Source organism: Marmota marmota, unplaced genomic scaffold, assembly GCF_001458135.2.
Source record: "Marmota marmota marmota unplaced genomic scaffold, marMar, whole genome shotgun sequence".
In the NCBI taxonomy this organism is placed as follows: Eukaryota; Metazoa; Chordata; class Mammalia; order Rodentia; family Sciuridae; genus Marmota; species Marmota marmota.
In genome coordinates, this window is record NW_025999842.1 from 43290536 (window position 1) to 43316785 (window position 26250).

The following is a 26250-nucleotide window of genomic DNA, read 5'->3' on the forward strand; positions in this document are numbered from 1 at the left end:
AGAAATAAGAATCTTATGATTATCTCAGTAGATGCAGAAAAAGCATTTGATGAAATATAGCACTCCTTTATGTTCAAAACACTAGGAAAACTAAGGATAGTAGGAACATACCTCAACATTGTAAAAGCTATATATGCTAAACCCAAGGCCAAAAATCAAGTGTTAAGATACATCAGACATCTATTTTGTTGTCACCTGATAATGACCACCAACTTCCCAGCTACCAGCCATCCCCAACTCCTGGACCCACATTTGGGGGTCATTCATATGGAACAACTTACCTCTTATGTAAATTTCCTTAATAGGACCCTCTTCCCCCTTTCTAGGGAATAAAACAGTAGATAAAAGTAGCTTAAGAAGAAAGGAAGACATTTGAGGATTACTGGTTCACATTAAGTTAAAAGTCTGGGGTTAGCCAGGCCAGTGGCACACACCTGAAATCCCAGAATTTGGAGGCTGAAATAGGAGGACTGCAAGTTCAAATCCAGCCTCAGCAACTTAGCAACTTAGTGAGAACCTGTCTTAAGGGTATGCTGTCCATCTACAACTACAAAAAAAAAAAAAATGTTTGAGAATGTGGCTCATTGGTAAAAAGTGTCCCTGGGTTTAATCCCTGGTACAAAAACAGAAAAAAGTCTGGGATTAGATTTATCTTTTGGAGTGCTTAGATTAGGGGTCTCAAATAATGGCATCATGACTCAGCTTGTCAGTATCTAATTCCTTTCATTCTTTTGGCTTATTTTCTCAGACTTTATTTGATAAATGCTACCAACTCAGAATCTTCTTGTGCAATAGCAGACAATGGAATTATGCTTGCCAGTAGGACACACAAGTTCTGAGATGTGTTTTAATTGATCTGGCTTAGATCATGTGCCAGTTCTTGGAGTGAGCACAGCAGCTGGGGCTCCATGCTTTGATTGGACAGAACTCTGTCAAGTTTTTAATTCCTGGGGCTACGGTGGAACCCTATCGAGATCTGGTATTAGTGAAGTGTATATTTATTGAAAATTGGGCCATAGTGCCATAACAAGGAGAAATAGTTTGCAGGGAGGTCAGTGAAAATCTACTACCATTTCCTATAGTGTCTCAGGCAATGTACTAGGCACTGAAGTTAAAAAGTATATTGATACACATTAAGTCTTGCTGGATTTTTAGACACTGGAATTCTAAGGTACTTTCCATCTGAGATCCTATTATTTAGATAATGCTTCTCGGAAAATAGGTGGAAGAGATAATTTACTAGTTGAGGTAATTATTTTATCATTTAAAATTATTTAACTATTTTAAAATTTTAAATATTATGACAGTTTTATGAATGATTTAGAAAACTTAATTCAGTGTTTAGTCCCCCCAATCCTCCCTAAAACAATATCTAAATATAGACTTAATATATTTATACAAAGTACCTTTTGTATGTATAGTAGCTATACTAGGGATATAATAATTGATAAATGCTGAATTTTGGCTTATGCCCATGTCATCATGAAATTGTAATGCATACATGAATTAAATATAGAGCCCTTCTTTTTAAGGGATCAGGATGATTGGAAATTTTTTGGGGGGGTCTAATCTGAACAAACAGCAAAGAAACATTCCTTCATTTGACTTTTATTTGTAGGATATTTGATGTATTACCTGCAAAGAGTTTTAGTAATAGTTTAAGACAGCCAGGCATGATGTTGCACACCTATAATTCCAGCAACTCAGAAAGCTGAAGCAGAGGCTTGCAAGTTTGAGGCTAGTCTCAGCAATTTAGCCAGACTCTGTCTCAAAATAAAATGAAAAGGTCTGGGGATGTAGCTCAGTGGCCGAGGGCCTCTGGGTTCATCCAAAAACAATCAAACAAAAACTTAAAAACATATTCCCAGTTGATGGAATATTATCATTACATTATTTTGTTTTCTTTGGAAATCTTTAGTCTCACCCAAAATAAGTCCAAAGGAGTGTTTTCATGGCTTAATCCATGCAAAATTTAGAAATCCACGTGAATTCAGGATGACTGTTATTCCCATATTATAGATGTTTGAGATTTAGAATGTGTTATTAAAATTAAAAGGAATTTCCAAGAGCAAATCTATCAGAAATTCCCTTGCCTTTTATCAACAGCTATCAAAGTAGATTAAAAAGACTGCCACAGGTGTTGTCAGTGGTACAGCACTTGTGTCGTACATGCAAGGCCTTCGTTCAATTCCAGGCACCCCCCCCAAATAAATAAATAAAGCAAAATAAAATCCAAGTTCTCTGGTAAAGACTGCTGCTGAAGAGGGTGGTTGATTCATGGTATGTAATGAAGTCGGTTTCACTTGTGTGCACAATGTGACACGTTATATATAATGCAGACTTCATGATAGGAAATACCAATTCTTTTTATTTGGGGGAAATAAAGCAAGTGTTCAGGTGTAGAATATCGTTCATTCCCAGGGTAGTTGTTCTGTCCCCTTCAAAAGCACCTTGTATTCATTCTTTATGTTAATGATCTGATATCAGGTGGATTTTGTTCCTCTCATGGTAAGGTTGTAGGGCAACTTCACTTGAGATGTCGGTTCCTTTTAATCTAAGTGGCAAAGGTTCTATCAACTCATGAAATTTGACATAAATAACATAATTAGCATGCTTTATCTTTCCAGTGCTGAAGGTTATTTATTTTCTCATTCATTTATTGATTCGTTCATGCCCCACCTTTAAGATACCCTAGAAAAACAGCACATATACAACCCATGTGATGCACAACTAGCTTTGTTTTGTTCCAGTCCCAGCATCATCACATGCAAAGAAGTAAGTATAACAGAGAAAATAATTCAAATATTTAATTCCCCTCCCAGATAACATCCAAGGGTAGGAATAATGCATTATAGTCAATAAGACATTTAAAAGTCCTCTTTTCCCATGTCTCTGACCTTTTACATGGTTCTCAACTGCTTCCCCAAACTCTTTCCTTCTTAAAATGTAACCAGCAACTCTCCCCAAATCCAGTCAGTACATCTCATGTCCCCTTTTCTCCTTTTGGGTCTTCTTCTATTTCTTCTGATCTTCTATGTCCTTTTGCATTTCTGTCCTCCTCCTAATTCATTTCTCACATCCACACAGAAGCCAGAACCAGGAAAAGGGGGAAAAAACCTAAGCCACAGTTAACCTTAAGAGCAGCACATGGAATGGGGCCAAGGTCATCCCTATTATTATTTCCTCTTTGTTCTCCTTAAAAATAAGTTTATAAAATACTATTTAAAAATTGAAGGTCCAGACCAGAGAACATAGACATTGGCATGGAAAAACAGGATACTACATTGCACGCTATTCGCTGTCTGGCTGACTCCAAACAACTTCATGATCCCTGTTACAAAGGGATTCCTTTCATATTTCTCTCTATTCCTGAGTGGAACACGCAGCAGCCCCTCCAATGACAAAACCTTTCCTACCCCTGGACTCTAAAATTATATAGGACTTCACATGGCAACATAGAAAAATGTCGTGGTCTTGAGCAACACCCATAGAAGCAATTTATGGAAGTGATTTATTGCAGCAATGCCACGTGAAATGAGAGGGCACGATGCCAGTGTATGACTCAGTGAAAGCTCTGCTGCAGCGGGTCAGCACCATATGTCTGAGACTGCAGCCTTCTCGTGATCTGAATTGATCCGAGAATAGAAGTTCATGCTGCATGGAGCAGAGACTATAAACAGTACCATAGGGCCCAGAGCCAGGAGGCACGAGTGGATGATGAGTAGCACTGGCGAAAGGAAAGGAAGAAACTGGATGTGACAAGGTGGCACACACGTTTCTGAAGGAGAAAAACTGCTGCCGCCTCCTGTTTTACAGGTTGGGACTGTAGGTCAGTGCTATTCCATCTTCTAATTCCTCAAGGTGAACCTGACATCCAGATTTTTATGTAGAATATTTCCACTTTCATGCTCATCATTCAGTCATTTGGATCTTTAAAAAGTGCTCCTGGGCTAAGGGAACATGCCTGCAGGTATTCAGTCACATATCTCTGATCAGAGAAAAGAGTTGACTCGATGTTTTTCTGGATCAGTCTCAATTTCTATCTTCTCTTCTGTGTTCCAGATTGGTTCTTTGACAAAATTTACGGTTGAATATTTTCTGATTCTTAGACACCAGCTGTGTGTCCAACAATTCAGTTCAATTTTAAGAGCACAATCCCACAAGACTGCCTTTTTCTCTTCAGGTGCCAGTCAAAAGCCCCCAATCCCCAGTCTACAGGTACTTTTGTCCATCTCATCTCCAAATTTGGGGGTTAATTCTCATGATCCCTAACTGAGGTTCTACATTTCCTAGAAGGATTTGTAGTACTCAGGAAAATAACTTACACTGAACCAGTTTGTTATAAAAGACACAACTCAGGGACAGCCCAGTAGAAGAGATTCTTAGACTAAGGTATGGGTCATGCACCAAGGTATGGGAGGTGCACCAATCTTCCATGCCTTTTCAGGTATACCACCCTTCCAGCACCATAATATGTTCATCACCTCAGAAGCTCTGGAACTCAAGCCTGTAAGAGTTTTAAGGGAGGTTGCATTATGTAGGCATCATCAATTAAATCATTGATGATTGATGGTTTGATTCAATCTTCATCCCCTCTCTTCTCCAGAGGGAGTGGTGTGCGGGGTGGGTGCTAAAAATTCCAACACTGGTCTTTCTGGTGACCACTCTCCATCCTAAAGGTCTCAAGGCACCTTCCCCTCACAGCCTTGAGTCATCCATTAGAATACAAAGATACTTATCACTTAGGATTCCAGGTGTTTTCAGAGACCATGTGCCTAATAGAAGAAAAAGTAGGCCCAAATCTCCATCATGTAGGATTAGACCCGGGTTCCTTCAAAAAACTCCTATAGCATGAGAATTAAAATCAAGAATTACCAAATGGGATGGATTCAAACTAAAAAGCTTCTTCTCAGCAAAAGAAACATCAGTGAAGTGAATAGAGAGCCTACTGAGTGGCTTGGGGCCTCGCTAAGTTGCTGAGGCTGGCTTTGAAATTGCAATCCTTCTATCTTAGATGCCCAGAGCCACTGTGCCTGGCCAGAAAGTTTTTCAGAGTAGGTTTTACCAGTCACTCACTCCATGAATCCTGCTTCTGATCAGTATCACTCCCCATGGTAACAACCAGTGTGTGTGTGTGTGTGTGTGTGTGTGTGTGTGTGTATACATATACATATACATATAATTTTTTCCAATTGAGATATATGTATTAATTAATTGGAAAAAAACACCTCCAAGACATTAAATGGACATTGTGAATACGAACCAACTAAATGTAGGATATCTGCCAAACTGAGTTTAAAAATTTTATACCTGATATTAGATTATTCTTTCTGAAAGTATCTAAAAGTCAGGATGAGTTATGAGGCCATTTCTAGTTTATAACTTTGAAAGCATATTATTATAAAAAGGTAAGCATACACGTCTAAGGTTGTGAAAAAAAATAATAAATTAAAAATTTAAAAGTCGGGGGAAGGCAAGAAGTTGAGCTAGAGCACATTCTAATTTTATGCCACCCCCAGTAGTTTTCTGTCAGTAGGTCATATCTACTGATCATAAACTTTATGTTTCACTTACTAGGCTTTTAGCAGAGTACTAATTTGTATACTAAAGTGATTGTTTTTCAGATTGTATCTTTTTGGTCTCTATTTCCTCCATGTTTCCACAGTTTAAGCAGTTAATAGGAAGGAAGGCTAAAATTAGAGACCAGAATCCCTGACATCATTGTATTTCTGCATGAGAATTTTCAAGGGAGCTGTGCTTTAATTGCATGGATTGACTAAAGAGAATATAGGAAAACAAACTTTCTCTGAAAGAATTATGTCACTGAAACACATTGCTGTTGAAATGGACCATACATCTTTCTCCATACCACTGTTGTGGGGGACAGATTTTATCATCAGATAGAGCACTAATCTCTAGGGGATATGAAGAACTCAAAAAGCTAAGCACCAAAAAAAAAAAAAAAAAAAAAAAAAAAACCCAAATAACCCAATCAATAAATGGGCCAAGAAACTGAACAGACTCTTCTCAGAAGGTAATACACAATCAATCAACAAATATATGAAAAAATGTTCAACATCTCTAGCAATGCAAATCAAAACTACTCTAAGATTTCATCTCACTCCAGTCATAATGGCAGCTATTATGAAGACAAACAACAATAAGTGTTGGCAAGGATGTGGGGGAAAAGGCATACTCATACATCGCTAGTGGGACTGCAAAATGGTGCAGCCAATATGGAAAGCAGTATGGAGATTCCTTGGAAAACTGGGAATGAAACCACCTTTTGACCCAGCTATCCCACTCTTTGGTCTATGCCCAAAGGACTTAAAAACAGCATACTACAGGGACACACCACATCAATGTTTATTTCAGCACAATTCACAATAGCTAAACTGTAGAGCCAACCTGGATGCCCTTCAGTAGATGAATGGATAAAGAAAATGTGGTATATATACACAATGGAATATTACTCAGAAAAAAAGGGAATAAAATCATAGCATTTGCAGGTAAATGGATAGAGTTGGAGAATATATGCTAAGTGAACTTAGCCAATCCCCAAAACCAAATACTGAATGTTTTCTCAGATATAAGGAGACTGATTCATAGTGGGGTTGGGAGGGGGAGCGTGGGAAGGTTCAAGGAACTCTAGATAGGGCAGAGGGGTGGGAGGGGAAGAGAGGGGGCAAGAGGGTAAAAAAGATGGTGGAATGAGATGGACATCATTACCCTAAGTACATATGTGAAGACACAAATTGGTGTGAATATACTTTATACACAACCAGAGATATGAAAAATTGTGCTCTATATGTGCAAGATGAATTGTAATGCATTCTGCTGTCATATATAACAAATTAGAACAACAACAACAAAAACTTTGCTGCAGGTGGAAAAGGGCCTGGAGAAAAACCTGGGGCATCAGCAAAGTCTCTTCTTTGGATGCTGAAAATGATCACAGAGGCCATTCCTGAGCTGAAAACTTCCATCAAGAAAGGAGAAGACTTTGTCAGGAACATGAAATGAAGCATTGATCCATGAGCAGTTTCCTTATTTCCTTAAATAAGTTTCCTCCTTATTTCCTTATCAAGGCATTAAGTCACTGAAAGCCATTTCAGATCCATCTGTATTTTCTCTTGGTTTGAAGATGATATTATATCAACACTATCATTCCTTCCAAATGGTGGCTGGGCTATAGGGGCAATAATAAAAGCAGACTTTGTTTTTTTTTAGAAAGAAAGGAAACAAGGAAGGAAGAAAAAAAATGCCGTTTTAGTATAATGTGTGTTATTGAAATACATCCCACTGCTTTGTATAAAACTTGTTAAATGGTCAGAGCAAGAGATTCTAAGTAAAAAAACATTTCTATAAAATGATACCCTCCCCCACAAAAATAGATTTTTTTTGGGGGGGGGATACCAGGGATTGAATCCAGGGGTGCCAAATCCCCAATCTTTTTAATATTTTATTTAGAGACAGGATCTCTCTAAGTTGCTAAGTCTGGTGTTGAACTCTTGTTTCTCCTGCCCATCCTCCCAAGTCACTGGGATCACAGGCCTGTGCTACCATGCCCAACTTTTATTTCTGTACATATTAAGGAACTCTAATAGAAGAAAAAAATTGGAATTGTTTTTGGCTCTGTTAGTAATCATAACAGTGAATAACTGATTTCAGTGCAGATTAAAGTGATTAGATGTGGAAATGAGATAGAACCCTTTAAAACACTGGTAAATTTTTCTGCTACCATCCCCACCTTCAAAAGGCTATTTGGAGACACTCAACATAAAATGAAAGCAAGCAGAGAACTCCTTAAAGGAGTGTACACAACGTGTTGCACAGACGTGGTAATGATTTGGATATGGAAACTGGGACAGGGATAGGATACTCATTTTACAGTTGTTTAGTAACTCAAATGTTCAGTTATCCAGTATGATAGCCTGAGTAATAACCACTGAAGATGCTTCAGTCCTAATCCTCAGGACCTGAGAATGTTCCTGTTTTTAGCAAAAAAAAAAAGAACTTTTAGATGTAACTAAGTTATGGATCCTGAGACAGGGAGATTATCTTGGACCACCTGGGTGGGTCTTTACCCAATCATAAGTGTCCAAGTAAGAGGGAGGCAGAGGGAGATTTGATTACTGGGAAATGAGGGTGTCATTGAGGACAGAGGCTGTGCTGCTGACTTTGAAGATTTAAGAGAGAGCTACAGGGAATGCAGTTCTAGAAGAAAGGCAAGGGAAAATACTCCAGAGGAAATAGGCCCTGCCTTGACTTCAGCCAGGTGTAGATGATTTCAGACTTCTGACCTCCAAGACATTAAAAGAGTAAAAATGTGTTGTTTTAAGTCATCAGTTACATCAGCCATAGGGAATTAATACAGCCAGTTAGTTTAACAATATTAAGTTAAATATGCCACATGCATAATGCCATTATAAAGCAAAAAAGAAATCAGCTACTTCTCTTGGCATTTCTACTTGCAGATTTTTATTTAACTTCTGCATTACTGCGTTTGTCACCTTATTCTTGGTTGATAAGCAGCAAAATTCCTAATGTTTAAGTATTATATTTATAGGACTTTGCTCATTACTCTTACTATAACACAATTATTTTACTACCTTGACTAAATTCCCTGATCTGGTTCCCATCCTCATTTTTTAGCTAAGATAAATAAAACTTGTAGTGATTCAACTTAATGATTTTTCAACTTCAAGATGGTTTTATTGCAGAATTAAATCTAGTTTGACTTAAATATTTTTGACTTTTGGTAAGTTTTTCAGGATATAACTCTGTCTTAGGTAAAGGAGTTACCATTGTCTGTATAAATATTGTCTATACTAGTGATTTCCTTAGAATGTTTTCAGGCCCCTGACCCAGGCTGACTTAGAAAAGAGAACTGCGCTCACATGGGGTAACCTATATATGCAACAAAAGCATGTCTTGTTTTGTAAATACAAGGCAAACATTCTGAACAGTGTGCACCATTCTGTAGCATTGTCATTGTAATCCTGGTACTGGGGAGTACTTGTCAGGTTTCTGAATGTTCCATAACCCACCCCAACACTCCTTGGAATGAGAATTTGCCACTGTTTCTTGCTTAGGTTACTGAAGACCCCTAAGATCTGCTGAGCCCCGCTGTTCTAGTAGCATAAGGAAGTCCTAGAAAAGAGAAATTGGGTTTTTGTGGCTTGCCTTTGATTGGCATTGCATTCATTGCTTTTTGTTAGAATGTGGTTTGTTCCTTGAGGCCAAGCATACATTTAGGTGTATGTGCACTACATAAGAATATATCAATAGTTATTGAACTCAAAGCAAAAGGATCTCTTTTCTAACTGTAGTGGTTCTTTGAAACCAGAATTATTTTCATTTCAACTGGTGAATTTCACAGGGAGAAGGTGGACATCTTATCATAATTAGACATAACGAAAAATAAAGGGACACATCTCAAAGTGGATGTGTACTTTATACTAGGATCAGGTACATCTGTGGATTTGTGTGTGTGTGTGTGTGTGTGTGTGTGTGTGCTAGGGATCGAACCCAGGATACTTAACCACTGAGTCACATCCCCAGCCCTTTTTGTATGTTTTATTTAGAGACAAGGTTTCACTAAGTTGCTTAGGGCCTCACTATGTTGCTGAGGCTAGCTTTGAATTCCTGATCCTCCTGCCTCAGCTTCTAGAGCTGCTACCACGCCCAGCAAATCTATGGATTTTTCCAGTGATTCCTAAATTTTAAAATTTTCTTTGATGATAAGTCCATGAGAATTTCTGTCAAGTGAGGTTTTTCTCTTCTTTTTCTTCTTTTTTTTTTCTTTTTTAAACTATTTTTCTCCCTCTACCTTTAAGTTTGATTTTCTTTAGCATATATCACAATTAAGGATTTGCAGTTGAAATTGAAAACTAGTCCTCCATTTTTGAAGTCACATGGTGAAATGAAATATAAGGAATAAAATTTTTCTGGAATTAATAAATAACTTTGTACTGGTGACTAAGTTCATAGTGGAGTGAAGTAAAGTATTTATGTATAGTGAGGAAAAGAATGTGAACATATATGAACATTTGGGATTTGTCAAATAGCTTCTTTGTTGATATATGTACGTGTGTGTGTGTATATACATATATATGTGTGTGTGTGTGTATATATATATATATATATATATGAAATTTTCATGTGTTCTCTCTTTTACTTGGATCCACAGAAGTCCCCAAGTAAGAATAATGCCACTCACAACAAATAAGCAACTTGTGGAGCTCTTATTGTGACCCTAACAGAAGTTGTAAAGTAAACCCTTTGTGTACAGTTTGTTTTAATCATCAAAAAAAAATTTTGAGGCTATTATTTTTATTTCAAGATGAGGGAACCTGAGGCTTAAATTTGATAACTTGCCCAGGATGTGCACCCAAGGAATAAGAGAAGATTAAAACACAATGTGGGGCTGGGGTTGTGACTCAGCGGTAGATCGCTCGCCTAGCATGTGTGAGGTCCTGGGTTCAATCCTCAGCACCACATAAAAATAAATAAATAAAATAAAGGTATTTTGTCCAACCACAACTAAAAAATATTTTAAAAAAGAAAAAAAAAAACACAAACATGTCTACCCGGATGCTGAATTCATTCCATTGTAGCACTGTTTCCCCAATCTCTGAAAGTAGTAAATTCCGGGTTGGACAACCAGGAAAAAACAACCTAGATCCTGAAGGTCAAAACAGTATAGTGACAGGGTTGCAGCCAGAATAGCCAAGAGCAAGCACCAGAGGAAGGGCACAGAGGGAGTTCAATCAGCTCTGTCTGATTAAAAACAGGGAACAGGGTGGTGCTGCCATCCAGAAATTGAGTGCAATAGCTGGACTCAGGGGAAAGAATAAATCACCAACTGAGATTTTAACAAAACATTGCCATAGCTGCTGACATTTATTTTTTTTCTTTGTTGGCCTTATAATTACAAAAGTAAAATATGCTTGCTGTATCAAAACATTCAGTAACACCAAATTATATAAATGTAAAGGTTCTCTTCCTTTACCCATTGACCAAAAATTTTCCTGTGCACCTACCCAACCTATAAATATATATATACCTCTACAACTATATAGTTATTGGTTTGAGGACATTTTGCTATATTTTTAATTTTTTACCTTCTCCAAAATAAAGTGATATTATAATAGCATTCTGCAACTCTTTTTGTGTAATGATGGCATATCTGCATCTTTTATGTTAGTACTCTATTTCCCTATAGTAGCAATTTTATACGAAGACATTATGTGTTAAAGAGGTCTATAAGGTCCTCATGGTTGATCAATTTTTACATGTTCTACTTTCTATAGCTATCAGACCCAAATTGCAGGGCAGTGGGTTTTTTTGTTGGGTTGGCTTTTTAGGTGGTTAGCATTGTTTTTGTTTTTTGATAGTCCTTATGTGTGGATGGTGTTTCATCTTGACCTCTGTACTTTCCCAGGTCAGGGGCTCTCTGGTGGAAGGAAAATGCAATCAGATATGAGACACAGAGGAGAACAGGGATGTGTATGACTCCTGGAAAGGTTTAGCTTGGATTTTTAAAAATATTTTTTAAAACGTCAAAACAACTTTTACATGTTTCCTAATCTTCTCAGCCAAATATAAACTTCTAGAGCCAGGCCGGACCTTGAAAATCATTTCATCCTCTTGCTTTTGTTTACTTAGAAGCCCCAGAGAGCTAATCATATTTCCAAAGAAGGTCACAGAGCTGATTTCTAAGAGGGCCAAGGCCAGAACCCAGATCTGGGTTTCAGACTTCCTGGAAGTGTGCTTTCTGTTGAAGTCCACAAGATTGTTAGGCCATTCTGCCCCACATGGTTCATAGAATTTTCAAGGTCCAGTGGATTTTATTTTAAAGTCAAAATAGACATGTATGCCATAAACAGTTCTAAAAGAGGTAGTCCCCGAGGGCTCCTTGGCAACTGGTTCTGACTTCTTCTGCCCTGTGACATTGGGAAATAACCCTAGTTTCTCTCAGCCTTCCTTTTCTTATCAGTGGCACAAAGATAAAACTGCCTACCTCAAAGGATTTCTGTGAGAGGGAGAACATTTATAACTGCATGCCAGGGTTCCTGTTTCCTTAGTCAGCTATAGTTGTTGTTAGAAGAAAGCTTTCAAGCTTTTTATAATTATCTTTTTGAAAATATTAACTCAGTTTTTTTACAAAAGTGTTAAATTAGTTTTACATTAAAAAAAGAAAATTCTTTAGCTGATGCGGTGGCACATTTCAGTAATCCCAGCAGCTCAGGAAGTTGAGGCAGGAGAATTGTGAGTACAAAGCCAGCCTTAGCAACAACGAGACCCTAAGCAACTCAGTGAGACCCTGTCTCAAAATTTAATAAAATGAAAAAAGGGCTGTGGATATGGCTCAGTGGTTAAGCACCCTTGAGTTCAATCCCCATTACCAAAATTATTATTATCATTATCGATATTATTATTTTTGAATACCTGTTAGTATTCAAGTAATATAAAATTTTTAAAGTACAAAAGAGAACACAGTAAACAATAATCTTCTTAATCTGTTCCCCCCATCCCTGGTCCCAGCTAATAACTTCTTTTTTCTGGAAACTCACATTACCAGTTTTTTTTTTGTGTGTGTGTAGCCTTAAAAACATATCATATACATGTATTAATTGTTAAATTGTTTTCATCTGCACCTTTTCCTCCGTCTCTTGCTAAAAGGGCTATCATCGCTCTAAATCAGGGTTGCCCAGTGGCGACAGGAGTGTTCTTTGTGTATGTTGTCCAGTAGAATAGTACTAGCACAAATCCACTGAGCTCTTGAAATGTGTTTCTTACAACTGAATTTTAGATTTTTATTTTACTTTAATTTAACAGCCATAGATGACTGGCTAATGGTTATCCATGGACCATGCAGTACTATGGCATGGTTTTCAGAAACACATGGTCTTTAAAATTATAAAATTAAGGAAAGGGACATACCACTAATTTAATATTAAAGGATTCTATATTTCAATACATTTTAAATTATATGTGGCTAGTATATTTTCTTTTTAATCAAGAATCTGAATAAGGAGATGGGAGTTTATTTTTGAGAACATGCTGGTAATCAGAGAAAGCTGTGAAAAGGCATGTTTATAGGAGAGCAGATCTCAACCAAATCAGAACATGGACTCCATTTATTCATTCAAGAAGCATTAATTAAGTGACTGTGTGCCTTGTGTAGGCCCTGGGAGCACAGCATTAAGAGCAAATTCCTGTCCTCATAAAGCTTTCACTGTAAGCACTCACAAGAGCCTCATCACCTGGTGCCTTCTGTATTGCTTTCTAACAATGAGCACCGCACCCTAGGGAAGGGACCATCGCAAAGCTGCAGAGAGGATCTTGCTCAATGCCTGACCTTTGATTGCTGCCAGGGTCCCAAACTCATTTCCTTTAGTAAAGGAAAAAGTTTCAGAAGAAAAACAGTTTTCATTCAGCTACAATGATTTCTTCAGCATTATCACCTCCTTTACCTCTAAGTCGGTTTGCTAACTGTGGGCCGGGACACTAGTTGGGAGAAAATGAGGTCTGGTTGTATTAGAGGATACTAAGTGCCTTCACTATTTTAATGTAAAAAAGCTGGCAGATTCAAGAATAATAATAATGAAAAAAAGATCTTCAACATTCCATTATGGGAAGGCACATATAGAAAGTTCAGAATCATGGCTTCATTCTTCTGCACTTGGGGAAGGTCTGAGTGGTAACATTTCCCTTCTCTTCTGGCTTTCATTTATCTCCCTCAAACCATGATTATTTCTTAGATTCTGCACTGCACTTAAGTTTTATCCATTTTATTTTCCTACATTTTGAAAAATTTCTAGTGGGAACAGGTGTTACTTTTGTAATAATGAGTAATAAATAATATTGTAAAAAGTAGACAGGCAGGGAGGGAATGAAAGACTGACATGATCAGTGGGAGCAAAGATCAAGAAGAGAAGATGAATTTGATGAGGAGAGATTTAGGAGCTAGAACTGACAGGGCTTGGGTACAATAGTGGGAGGGGGTTGAATTTAAAACACTTGTTTTATGTAATTGTGATTTATTTTAAAGAAAGACAAGTGCAAATAATAAAGGTTTGGGTGATTCTGTTTTTTTAGTTTTTTAACGTGTGCTTACCACAATCAAATCTTAAATGTCCATTAATAGTTTTTTCAATCATTTATCTGTAAGATGATTTGCCAAGTATTGTTTTTAGTTCACAATATAAATAAGTGTATATCCGATGTCATTTTAAAGGCTTACATGAAATAAGTGGAGTTTATTTTTCTGCAAGACCATTTTTCCTCCAGTTTACCTTAGTGATGACCAATTAGTGATTTACCCATTTAGTGATACAAATCCCTATTGTGAGGATTAATTACCACAGTAGATATTGGCTTGAAGAAACAAAAGAGAAGGGCTAGAGAACAAGCACTCTAAAGAGGAATGTTTGGAGATCATCAGCCATACCACATTTCTAGGTTGGCAGTTATTTATCCTTAGAAAAGTTGTCAAAAATACATTTCTATGCTGAGAATGAGGGATTTTACAGGTTTCCATAAATCCATCTGATTTCTAGTTGAGTTGTAAGATCAGAATTTTCTAGTTATATTGACAGCCTCCATAAAAATAAATTCTCCCGCAGTACTCTGGACAATAGACGTAGATGATAATAGAATTTCTCATATATTAAATCATGTTCTCTTTTCTGTTAAACAAGTTTGGAATTGCTGTTTTTCTGGTCTTTTTTTTTTTCCTGAAGAAACAGCTCTGTTTGGCTTTATGTGTTGACAATAATGTTCCATGTGGAAAAGGGAGAAAAATGAATAAAACAATGTATCCCATTTTGTTATTTCTCTGTGTGAAAATTAGTCTCTAATGAGATGTCCCCAAACAGTGCTCTGTTCATCGAAACACATGCCCTAGATCTGAGTGACTCTAATTATCATGAAGGCAGTGAAATGAGGACATTTCAATGAACCTAAAGTGGAAAAACTCAGAAGATTAAAAGGCAGCATATCTCAGGCTGCATAAAACTAAAACCAATTTTCAACATCTATTTTCTCTCCTGGAAAAATCATTTTTGAATGGTGCAAAAAGGTTCTTTTCAAGCATTTTTTTTTTCAGCGAATGCATTGGAAAATAATATCAGCCCATCCGTAGCCATCATTTTGGAGAGAGACCAGCTCTCTGCAGAGACAAACCTCTCTGTATAAAAAAAATTATGTCTGTATATTAACTAGGCTAATGCACTTCAATTGAGTCTCATATAGTAATCCTGATCAGGAGAAAAATTGTTTTATTAGAGGCATTATCAGACCAAACTTTTATGAAGATCTACCTACTCTTTTTCCAGAAAAAGTTTAAAATCAGATGATACAAAATGAAACCATATTTACTGAAACGGTCCCTCTTTATGAGTCTCTAATTTGTTTGGTTTGTGATTTTATTTAACAAGCAAACATAAAAAGATAGCTAATAACAAGCAAACATAAAAAATGTATTTATCTGTGACTTTTTTCCAACTGTCTTATCTCTTGAGCCATGTACTGATTTATTAGTCAGTGAAAAATATAAGAACTGCTTCTCAGTGTTCATTGTGTAACAGCCTACTTGAAATATCTTATTGGAATAGGGGGCCTTTGTCCCCAAAGCAGTGTGTGTCATGTACCTTACCATGCTTTGTTTTCATGTTAATATGTAATTGGGTTAGGGGATATTTTACTATTTGGGGTCTTATTTGTTTTCCATCATATGTTGAAATATATTATCTCAGCTAATCGTAATTTTAAAAAACTCTGCTGATACATAAGGAAATAATTGTCGTTTCTTTTAAAATATTTTTTTAGTTGTTGATGGACCTTTATTTTATTCATTTATTTATATGTGGTGCTGAGAATTGAACCCAGTGCCTCACACATGTGAGGCAAGTGCTCTACCACTGAGCCCCAGCCCCAGCCCAATTGTCATTTTAAATATGAGAAGACTGAGGCTAGAGGAGTTTGGTTTCTAGACTGAGTGTAGAGCTCTCTAATGGGTCCAGGCCTTAAGGAGAGACCTTTCTTGACTGTTGGAGGTATTTGTCTAGTGTCACAGAGCAAAGCAGCAGAAGACCAAATATTACCTCTGTATTATCCTTCAGTTATGTCGGTTTTCTACCCATACTTTCCTCATCCATTGTCCAGATGCATAAAAGGACAAAGGATTGAAATAAGAGAAAGCAAATTGTGCCTAGATAATTTCTATCTACATGAAGAAATGTCCTCATTTAAAAAAAGAAAAAGAAGTTGCGTGTAAGCAGAGTGCCACAGGTATGAGAGTCCAAGACCCTTGTTCTAGAACAAAGAGTTTACACTTTGCTAAAGCATAGACGTTCTCAAAAAGGACCAGAAGCATAGAAGCGACACATGAAATAATTACAGAGTAATGCACCAACTGGAAATTATTTTTGAGTTATTGGATTTCAGTGAATTGTGACAAACTTTCTCTCATATGTCTTGGACTCAGAGGTAAAAAATTGAAAGCATCAAATATGTTTACTAAGGTATCAGCTATTAGTAGTAATTATCAGCTATTATTAGTAATCACAATGATAATTATATATTGTCATTATGGCATTTTCTATCTCAGGAAATTCTATTCTTTCTTTAATACTCCTGTAATAACATGTGTAAAGGAAAAGAATTATTTAGATCTGAACCATTTCACATCTTGCCAAAACTTAATAGTGAACACGTGAGCCAATTATAAAGGACTTGTTTTACTTATGTGCTTGCCCAATAGTCCAAAGGTATCACGGAACACCAGAAGTGCCTTTTAAAAAACATAACACACCAAATATGGCATTATAGTAAGGGTACTATATATCTTGTTTAAAAAAAGATTACTCAACATTTAGTAGCCTATAGAGAATCTCATTTTTCCTAAGGCCTAGGAGATTACTGATACTCTTTTTAAAAATATTTTTATTAGTGGTTGATGGAACTTTTTATTTTATTTGTGTATTTACATGTGTTGCTGAGAATCAAACCCAGTGCCTCACACATGCTAGGTATACGCTCTGCTACTGAGCTACAACCCCAGCCCTGACACTTTTATCATATATTGTGGATATAATTGAGGAAGGTCTATAGGCTTCCACATAAGACGACATAAATGATGAGAAAATTTTGAAACCAAGAAAATGTAATTAAGAATATTACAGGCTGGGGATGTGGCTCAAGTGGTAACACGCTCACCTGGCATCACGGGGCGCTGGGTTTGATCCTCAGCACCATATAAAAAATAAAGATGTTGTATCCACCGAAAACTAAAAAATAAATATTAAAAAATTCTCTCTCTCTCTTTAAAAAAAAGAATATTATAAGGAATGTGTTTTCTGCATTAGTTAATTAGTTTTCAAAGCTTGACAACATGAAATTAATAGGATTCCTTCTAGCAAATCATGTCTCCATTGTTTTCCCCTTATTTCCCCCTTATTCTTAGATTGAAAAAGAAAAAGCAAGCCAAACAAAATGCGGAGACAGCCTCAGCTGTAGCCACAAGGACACATCCAGGGAAAGAAGATGCTAATGCAGTCATTTTGGAACCAGACAAGTGCAACATTGCTGTAGAAGAAGAGTATGTTACTGATGAGAAGAAAAAAAGAAAAAATAACCAGTTAAAAGAAATCAGACGTACAGAACTGAAGAGATATTATAGTATTGGTAAGTATTGGTAGCTCTACTGCAGTATTTTCATTTTAAAAATCTATAATTGTTTTTAGAAGACTAATTTATAAGTGAATCATCATAACAATAATATCCATTTATGAGCAGCTACCACATGCCTCAGGTTCTTCTTTATATATGTAACATCTTATATAAATGAATAGTAATGAAATAATGTTATGTTTCATTCAACTTTGCATTCCTAGCATCTAGCATAGTGCCTAATACATATCATATGCTAATAAACATTTATCTAATGAGTGGTTATTCTCCCTGTAGGAGAAATGTTTATTATTTTTCTTAATGTGTATAGGCATATCCAGGAAAGAAGCACCTGCAATTTTTGACATCAGTTAAACAAGAGAATAGGGAGGACATATGACTTAATATTTGTCAATTGAAAAAAAATGCCTGGGCATTTTAGTTAAAGGGAAGCTTAGAAAAAGTCCACAGTGTTATATAGTTTCTCAGAATAGCTGTTACATTTGAAACTGCATAAGCAATGACGGCATATTTATCTTTACTCAAATCATTCAGCTTCCTCTATTGTTTTGTCATATGTAAGCATGGAATAGTTTCCAAAGAGAATGCAAAGAAAGGGTACCCAGAGTCAGAACTTGTTATGGCATACAGGTTACAGCATGCTCAAATTAGTAGGCAAAGGGGAAGAAAACTGTAGGAGGCATCTGAGAACACATTACAAATGCAGCATATAAGACATGTCTTATAGAAGAGTAAGGGAGCTTGTTCCAGAGGGCCATCCACTTGGTCCCCATTAATACCACAATAACAGTATCTATGCTTCATGTGACTTTCTTACTGTGCTCCTCAAAGATAAAATGTACTGCCATCAAGGTAGTAATAAGTGCTGCATTGCTGTCTTTGTTCTGATAGGGATAGATGAAAAATTTGCAGCTAAGAGCATGTGGTTTGCAGCATTACAGTGGGCCAAGATGATTATGTGAAATAAAACTCAGCTAAATGGGTGCTTTTAATCTCAACCTGTGAATATACTATATAAACTGTCAACATATTGAAGGAGACTCCTATAGAATTAATAAACTTCCTCTTAAAATTAAATTGATATTATCCCTTATATCCAACAAGAGGAAAAGAATGAATAAAAATTGCCTTCTACATCTTGTTTTGCCCATGATTTCTTGCTGTGTTAGAATAGTTTTTTAATGTGGTATACTGTTATAATATCACTGAGACTTAAACAATACCTTTGTCTTTACCTGACTAACTCTACCTGACTGACAGAATCATGGCTCAGTCACCTGTGCGTCTGGGAAGCCCTCTCTGTCCCTGTCCAGCTTAGATTTCCACTTTTTCCCCATGGATTTGTCTGATTCTGTGTTTGCAGGCTAGAGTGACTCGGGCCTTGTAGTATCTGCAGGTGCTCTTTAAATGTGCATTGAGTAGAAGAATAAGTTCATAGAAGAGCAATACCTGTTTTTATTTGTTTATGTTTTATGAACATTCTGAAAGATATAGGTAACAATGTAGTCATCAGCCAAAATGGTGTGATTTTATTTGGCAGCAATTAATAAGGAGATGCCATTAGAGCATGTCCTCTTCTCTCAGGAATGACAAGAACAACTGGTTTGGAGGTCTGGGACTTTTCCTCATGAGTGTAGAGTGCTTAGATCAAACCTCTGTCTGGGCCACTGAATTCCAGGGCTTCTTGGCCCTTTCCGTATCTGCCTGCAGATGACAAACTCAGGTCTTAGCAGGTTTGCTTGACCCAGGCTTATGGCTTAGATTCCTATCTCAGGATATCATTCTGTACCACTAGGTGGAGCATCAGACCTCAAGTTAAAGGTCACTCTGGTTCCAATTGACTGCAGCTTTTGGTGGCTGTAGTCTAGGGAGGAGAAGAGACATGAAAATGGGAAGATCGGTTGCCTGCCAAGGATGTAGACTTCACTTTGTCATTAGTGGAGAGCTGGAGGACTCTATTCTCTCTGATGAATCTGAGCTGAGAAGGCAGATGGAAGGGGGGCAGAGACTGGGCCCACTGAGGACAGGTTTTTCTTAGGGAAATAGCAGTGTGTGCTGTGCAGTTAAGTGAGTGAGAGTCAAGAACTAACAAATTAGGAAACTCAAGGAGGAGGAAGGAGGATGATGAATTTGTGTTTGAAGCTGTTTTTGAGGTACCAAGTGGATTTGTCTAGAGGGGTCTAGATTGCAGTTGAAAGACCTATAAATTGCAGGTGTTAGGTGAATTCATATCTGTAAATAAAGTGCTCCACGGAACACACAGAGAGTCAAAACAAGAAGTTCATGGACAACAAATGATAATGTGTATATTTAAAAAGAGTAGGATACATAACAAAACATTGATAGTAGTTTTCTCTGAGTACAGAAGTTCCAAGGGAGTTTGTTTTCTTTTTGCATATTAAATATTTTATAATTATTTTAAATGTTAATAATCATAAAATACAGAGAACTGAATAATATAATAGAGTAAAAGCAAGGGTTTTGCAAAAAGAACATTAGAGAAAGTTCTGTGAGTGAGATATAAGAGGGTGATTACTTTTTGTAGGTATCCAGTCTACCTCTATGATATTACCTGCCTGATCTAAAGAAGTCTGTCTTGACAAAAGTTATGTTTTAACTTGTTGAATTAGATTTATCTGTGCCTCACTTAAGCCTTAGGCCATAACTCATTGCTCTCTCTTGACACTAGAACAAAGAAGTTAAGATACTGATAAAGAATGGTGTGGAAAGATAGAGTCACTGGAATCGCCTCATTATAACAACATGATGCTGATGCTATAAATGTTTTGTTTCAGTTTTGAGAGCGGACTAGGGAAAAGGAAGTGAAGTAATTACACTGAGGCAGATGACATCAGATCGATCTAGATCCAGCACCTTTCTTTCATGGTGCTTGACACACAGTAGGCATCAAAAAAAAAAAGCTTCTGGAACAAGTGAACTCAGCACTTCCATGCTTTCATTTGTATTTGTTCATGTATAGGACTCCTTTTTTCATTTATTCAACAATTCTTAAAGAATAAGAATTGTTCAATAACAACTTATCATAATAAATTTTTCAAAAGTAGCTATTAAGTTGAATGTGATACAAGTATATTAGAATATTCCTAAATGTATCAAAAGATAAACTCAACTGTTACAACAACAAAACATATGGAAGTAGCATGAAAATTATATGCCAAGAAACTTTTATATTAAACAAATGCTTATTCCTGAATCTTAGAATAGTATACTTCTGTGCTTCTAAGAACATGGAATAGGGATAGAATGTTACAAATGCATATGATATTTCACTGTAGGTAAGTTCTTCATCTGAAACATAGTTATGAAGATGTAAGATTCCAAAGAGATGGAGGAATTTTATAAATGAGGGAAGCAAGCTCTATTGGAATAAAATATATTATGATTATGTAATATATTAATATAAAAAGGATAATGCCAAGAATCCTGGAGAGTATAGTAGGAATTTTAGGAGAATTGTACTTGGGAAGACATTATATCAAACACAAAGGACAGTTTTGTGATTAACACGGTCAAATATTTGTTTAAGGAGAAGTTTGCAGGATGCATAATGAATTTAACTTGTTGATAACTAATCTGTATTGTCTATATTAATCATCTCAAATCTGCGATAACTAATCTGTATTGTCTGTATTAATCATCTCAAATCTGCTTTTCTTCCTGAATTCAAAAGAACCTTGACAAGAAAAACAGAGACAGTAAAAAAACAAATGGAATCTTCTATTTTCTCTTCTATAGATTTTTGGTGTCCATGACAAAATGAACGTAAACAACTACTAAGTTATCTTCCACAGTGGCAACCTTGACACATTTCCATACACAAACTACTTTTTCTAAGGATTTCTAAAATCCATACATGTGAAAAGTTTACATCCATCATTTGCCTTTTGTTTCATATATCAAGTTAAGAAAGCCAAGATTATGTTATTTTGATAAATTAATTTCTAAACACAAATAGGTCAAGCCATAAATATAGAATGATATTGCTCTTCTATTCAGAAGTAATGATTATCCTGGGACTTCAGAGCTCAAAGAATCAAAGAATGCAGGATTAAAAAGAACTGTCATGTGAAAAGAACCTAATGAGGGGGCTGAGTATGGCTCCGTGGTAGAATTGTGCTTGCCATCCGGAGGTCCTGGGTTCAGTCTCCAGGACCAAAACCAAAAATAAAACAAAAACACCAATCTTAACTAATATTTTTCTATTCAAGCAGGATGGGTTTAAGGGATTTGGGTTTAAAATAAGTTGAAATTATTTGGATGGAAAAAATCAGCCCTGTGCTTCGTGAGACCATCAAGGAAATCATATTAAAGTTTTTGTGATATTTAATTAAAGTTTTGTGTGAGACAAGGAGAATGCTTTCAGGAGCTGAAATTTATGCCTGAGTATAGGAATTAAAAGAGCTCACCATATTTAGGGTAGAATTAAAACTCAGTGCTTGGGTACACAGTAGCAAATATTTATAGATCATAGATAAGTAGTAAAAAATAAATAAAAAATAAGTCTTGAAAAAGTTACTTATAGAGGAGTAAAGGAGGAGTTAGGCAGAGAACACAAGGGCCATGACATCTAGTTCAAAGCTGTAAGTGAAAGTTGTTTTTCAGGCTTAAAGACAAGACATTCTTAGACAAATGAAACCCCAGGAAATATACCTGTTTGTGTCATAGATTTCCCGAAACAAATTTACTGGGAGGGAGAGAGATTATCTGTGACATGTCAAAATCTAGGCCTTAAAGATGAAAAAGTCATGAATTAGTGATTAGCTTTGCATTTAATTAAATGTACAATTAAAAAACATGAATAAAATTAAATACATAAAATTTCACATACATAACCATTGTAATATGCTCATGTGCATGAATGTAAAAAGGCATCATAATTCTTAAAACCCAAGATCTAACACCTCCCATTTATGTGGCAATTTACTTTTTTTTTTTTAACAATTCTCAGATTGATAATTAGAGAATTTTTAAGAAATAAGAGTGGAAAGAAAGCAAAAAGTAAGAATCTTGAATACGAGGAAATTGAGTTTTCCATATCCCGTTACCACATGGCATACTCTCCTGCTCCACAGTCTTTATAAATATGTTGTAACCAATTTCTTCATTCCATATTCCAAGCAGTTAATGAGCAGACCCAGGGAGAAAAGTAAAGTTTCTATTCCGTGATACTTATAAGTTACTGAAGTCTTCAGCAGGGGATTCTGGACCTCTCTTGGGCTTCAGTGGCCTATTGTTGCTTTTTCTTCTTGCAGGTACTGTTTTCAACATCATCACTCTTGGTGTTTCCATCTATCTGTTTGCAAAAACTGCCCTATGTTATAAAGTTCAAAATATCATGCTGGGTCTGGGGCTCAGTGGCATAGCGCTTGCCTAGCATGTTTGAGGCACTGGGTTCGTTCCATCCTTAGCACCACATAAAAAGCTAAACAAATAAAGGCATACTGTCCATCTACAACTATGAAAAAAACAAATTTTAAAAAAAGCTCAAAATATCAACAATGTGGTATCCTTGTTCTATAGAAAAATTGTTCTGAAGGGAAAAAGGGATTTAGAGGCTAAAGCTACATTTTTATACAAACAAGGGGGTATGGATGACTACAAGGAAGTAGCTGTGAAATAAGCATCCCTGAGCAAACCTAGCTGTGATCATGCTGACTTTGGCTCAAGGAAACTCCTTCGCAGTCCCTACCCCTGTCGTTTCACAGTCCCAGTACTCCCATTAACACAGTATATTGTAACCTGTTCTTGTCATTGTTGGAACAGGAGTGTGATGACTGAATGTCTTAAAAGCCCTGCTCCACTCTGAATGGTCTTAAGCTGGGATTAGTCCCATTATAAGCAAAATGGTCTGCATCATGCAAGTGTCATTCCCTGATTCCTGTACTGTGCTTACCATAACTTGTATTATGAAAAATTTCACTGCAACAGAATACCCCAAAATGTTGGACAACAGCTTATGACCAGTGATTTTTAAGTGTTGTAAAATCAAATTAGAAATGATCAGAGCAGAGTACATGGAAAAATAAAACACCTGACTCTGTCTTAGTCTGTTTGGCTGCTATAGCAAAATATCATAGACTGGGTGGCTTATAAACCACAGATAGATCTCATATTCTGGAGGCTAGAAATTTCAAGATTAAGGCACTGGCAAATTCAGAGCCTGGTGTGAGCCCATTTCCTCATAGTCTGCCATTTTAGTCTTGTTGTCACCTCACATGGGGAAGTGGCAAGAGGTCTCTCTTGGGGTTCTCTGATAAGGACACTAATCTCATTTATGAGAGTTCTGTCTGAACTAATCACCTCACAAACTTTCCATCTCCTATTACCATGTCCTTGACCAGGAGGATTTGAACATGTGAATTTGGGGAACATAAATATTCAAACTACAAAGACATTGATGATGGGAGAATAATGTGGCTAAATCTTTTTGGAGGGCAGTTTGGTCATTTTTATCAAGAGTGGTACTTTTTGCATATCCTTTGACCCTACAATTTTGCCTGCAGAAGTTCACCTAAGGAAACAATTTTTTTGTTTCCTTATTGTTGAGCATATTAGAAGATTTAACTACAATGACCATCATTACATTTTTTTAAAAAAAGTAGCAGGATAATAAAAATGACAAATGACAGAGTAGATTACAATGTGTCATCTTAAAATGATGTAGGAAAATACTTAATGACATGTAAGTTCTTCACAAAACATTATTATAATAGAAAAGTAGATTGGCCATATTTATAGATCATCATTACAATTTTATTTTAAAAACTTACCTACCTACATTTACAATGGAGTCTGGAGAGCTGCTGGAAGTATATTTACCAGAAAATAAACACTGGTTCTCTGAACGGAGGTATTTTCTTCTTTTTGTTCATCTGTATTTAAAAATGATTGCTATGGTCTGAATTTGTATACCACCCCCAATTCATCTACTGAAATCATCATCCCCAAGGTAATGATATTAGGTGGTGAGGTTTTTGGGGAGGTCATTATATCCTGAAAGTGAAACCCTTATGAATAAGACCTCATTGTCCCTTCCACCATGCCAGGACACAGTGAGCATGTGCCATCTCTGAACCAGGAGAGGATTTTTACCAGACTCTAAATTTGTCAGCACCTTGATCTTGGACTTTCCAGTCTCCAAAACTATGAGAAATAAATATTTGTTGTTTATGATATTTTATATTTTATAAAATACCATTTTCTGATATGCTTATAGCAGCCCAAATGAACTAAGACCATGATTCTGCATAGTTTTGATTTAGGTAGAATTGGCTTTTTATATTTTCTTCTAAAGTATAAATTTACAAATTGAGTCCTTGTTTCATTTATAAAAAAGAAATGAGCTTTTGAAAGGTGCAAAAGAGTAGGAAAGTGGGGAGAAGCAACCTCATGGGGAAGAGCAGAAAGAACCTATTTTGGAGGAGTATTCCCTATGGACGAGATGCCTTATTTCATTATTTAACTTATGACTCACCGTGGTCTACTACAGGAAGTAATAGCCTGTTTTTACAAGTGCTGAGAAGCTGAGTTGTTTGCCAAAGTCCATGATGGGTCAGCATGGAGCAGGGATTCATACCTACTCTCTTCTGCATGAAAATCTCAGATCAACTCTGGGAGTAAAATAAGGTCAAAATTAAATAAAACTTTAGTGTCTCCTCAATTTTCCCAGGAACACTGTTATTTCTTAATACAGAAGAATAAAGTAATTATAGAGTTTATTTTACCCCTGAGCTATAATTTGAATGAATAGACTGAAACTTCAGGGGATTAACTACCACCCTTACTACTGCTGGGATTGATTATTAGACCTGGGCACATATGTAGTTACACTCCAAATGCCCACTGATTTTTATGGGTGATATAAACCGAATGCTGACCAAACAATCAAAAGTCACCTGTGTCTTCCTTTACTCAGTTCACAGTCACCTGGATTAGTCATTCATTCCACATGTACGTGAGGCCTACTCCGTGCAGGTCCTATTAAATTCTGAGGTGAAGCATTTCCTGAAGTAGACAACTTCCCTGCCCTTGAGGCACATGCATTATAGAGTTTTGGTTATGACATACTCATGTTAGTAAAATATTAACAATATTAAATAATATCAAATACTACTAACAAATTTTTAAAACATATTTCTTGTGACATGCTTGGAGGAAGGGAAGTGTCACATACTCCCTGACATCTGTCAGAGGATAAAATAAAGAATTATTTCTTCCTTGACACATTTTTTTTCCCACTGTAACAGTTTGTGACTTAGATTTTCCAGAAGGTACTCTTAAGATGCTAAACAACAGCATTGAACATTTTAATTGTGCTTTTTACATTCAAGCCAGTAATTAAGAAGTGTGTGTCACCAATAAAGACCAAATTATTTCTTTAAGCAAGTAAGTTTTCTTCAAAGTTATTTGTAACTTTATTTTTTATTTTTAAATCTTTTAAAGGAATCAGAATCTCATTCTGTTGCCCAGGCTGACCCCAACCTCCTAGGCTCAAGTGATCCCCCTGCCTCAGTTTTCTGAGTAGCTGGG

At 36.4% G+C, this 26250-nt stretch overlaps 1 protein-coding gene across 2 annotated transcripts in view; it reads left to right on the forward strand.

The window, feature by feature from the left end:
- Ncoa7 (nuclear receptor coactivator 7) overlaps nucleotides 1-26250 on the forward strand; it is a 148133-nt gene that overhangs the window by 56045 nt on the left and 65838 nt on the right. For both annotated transcript variants that reach the window (XM_015500958.2, XM_015500965.2), the window contains exon 3: nucleotides 17474-17694. In XM_015500958.2, coding sequence (XP_015356444.2) covers nucleotides 17474-17694 — 221 coding nt within the window. The remainder of the gene's footprint in view (nucleotides 1-17473; nucleotides 17695-26250) is intronic.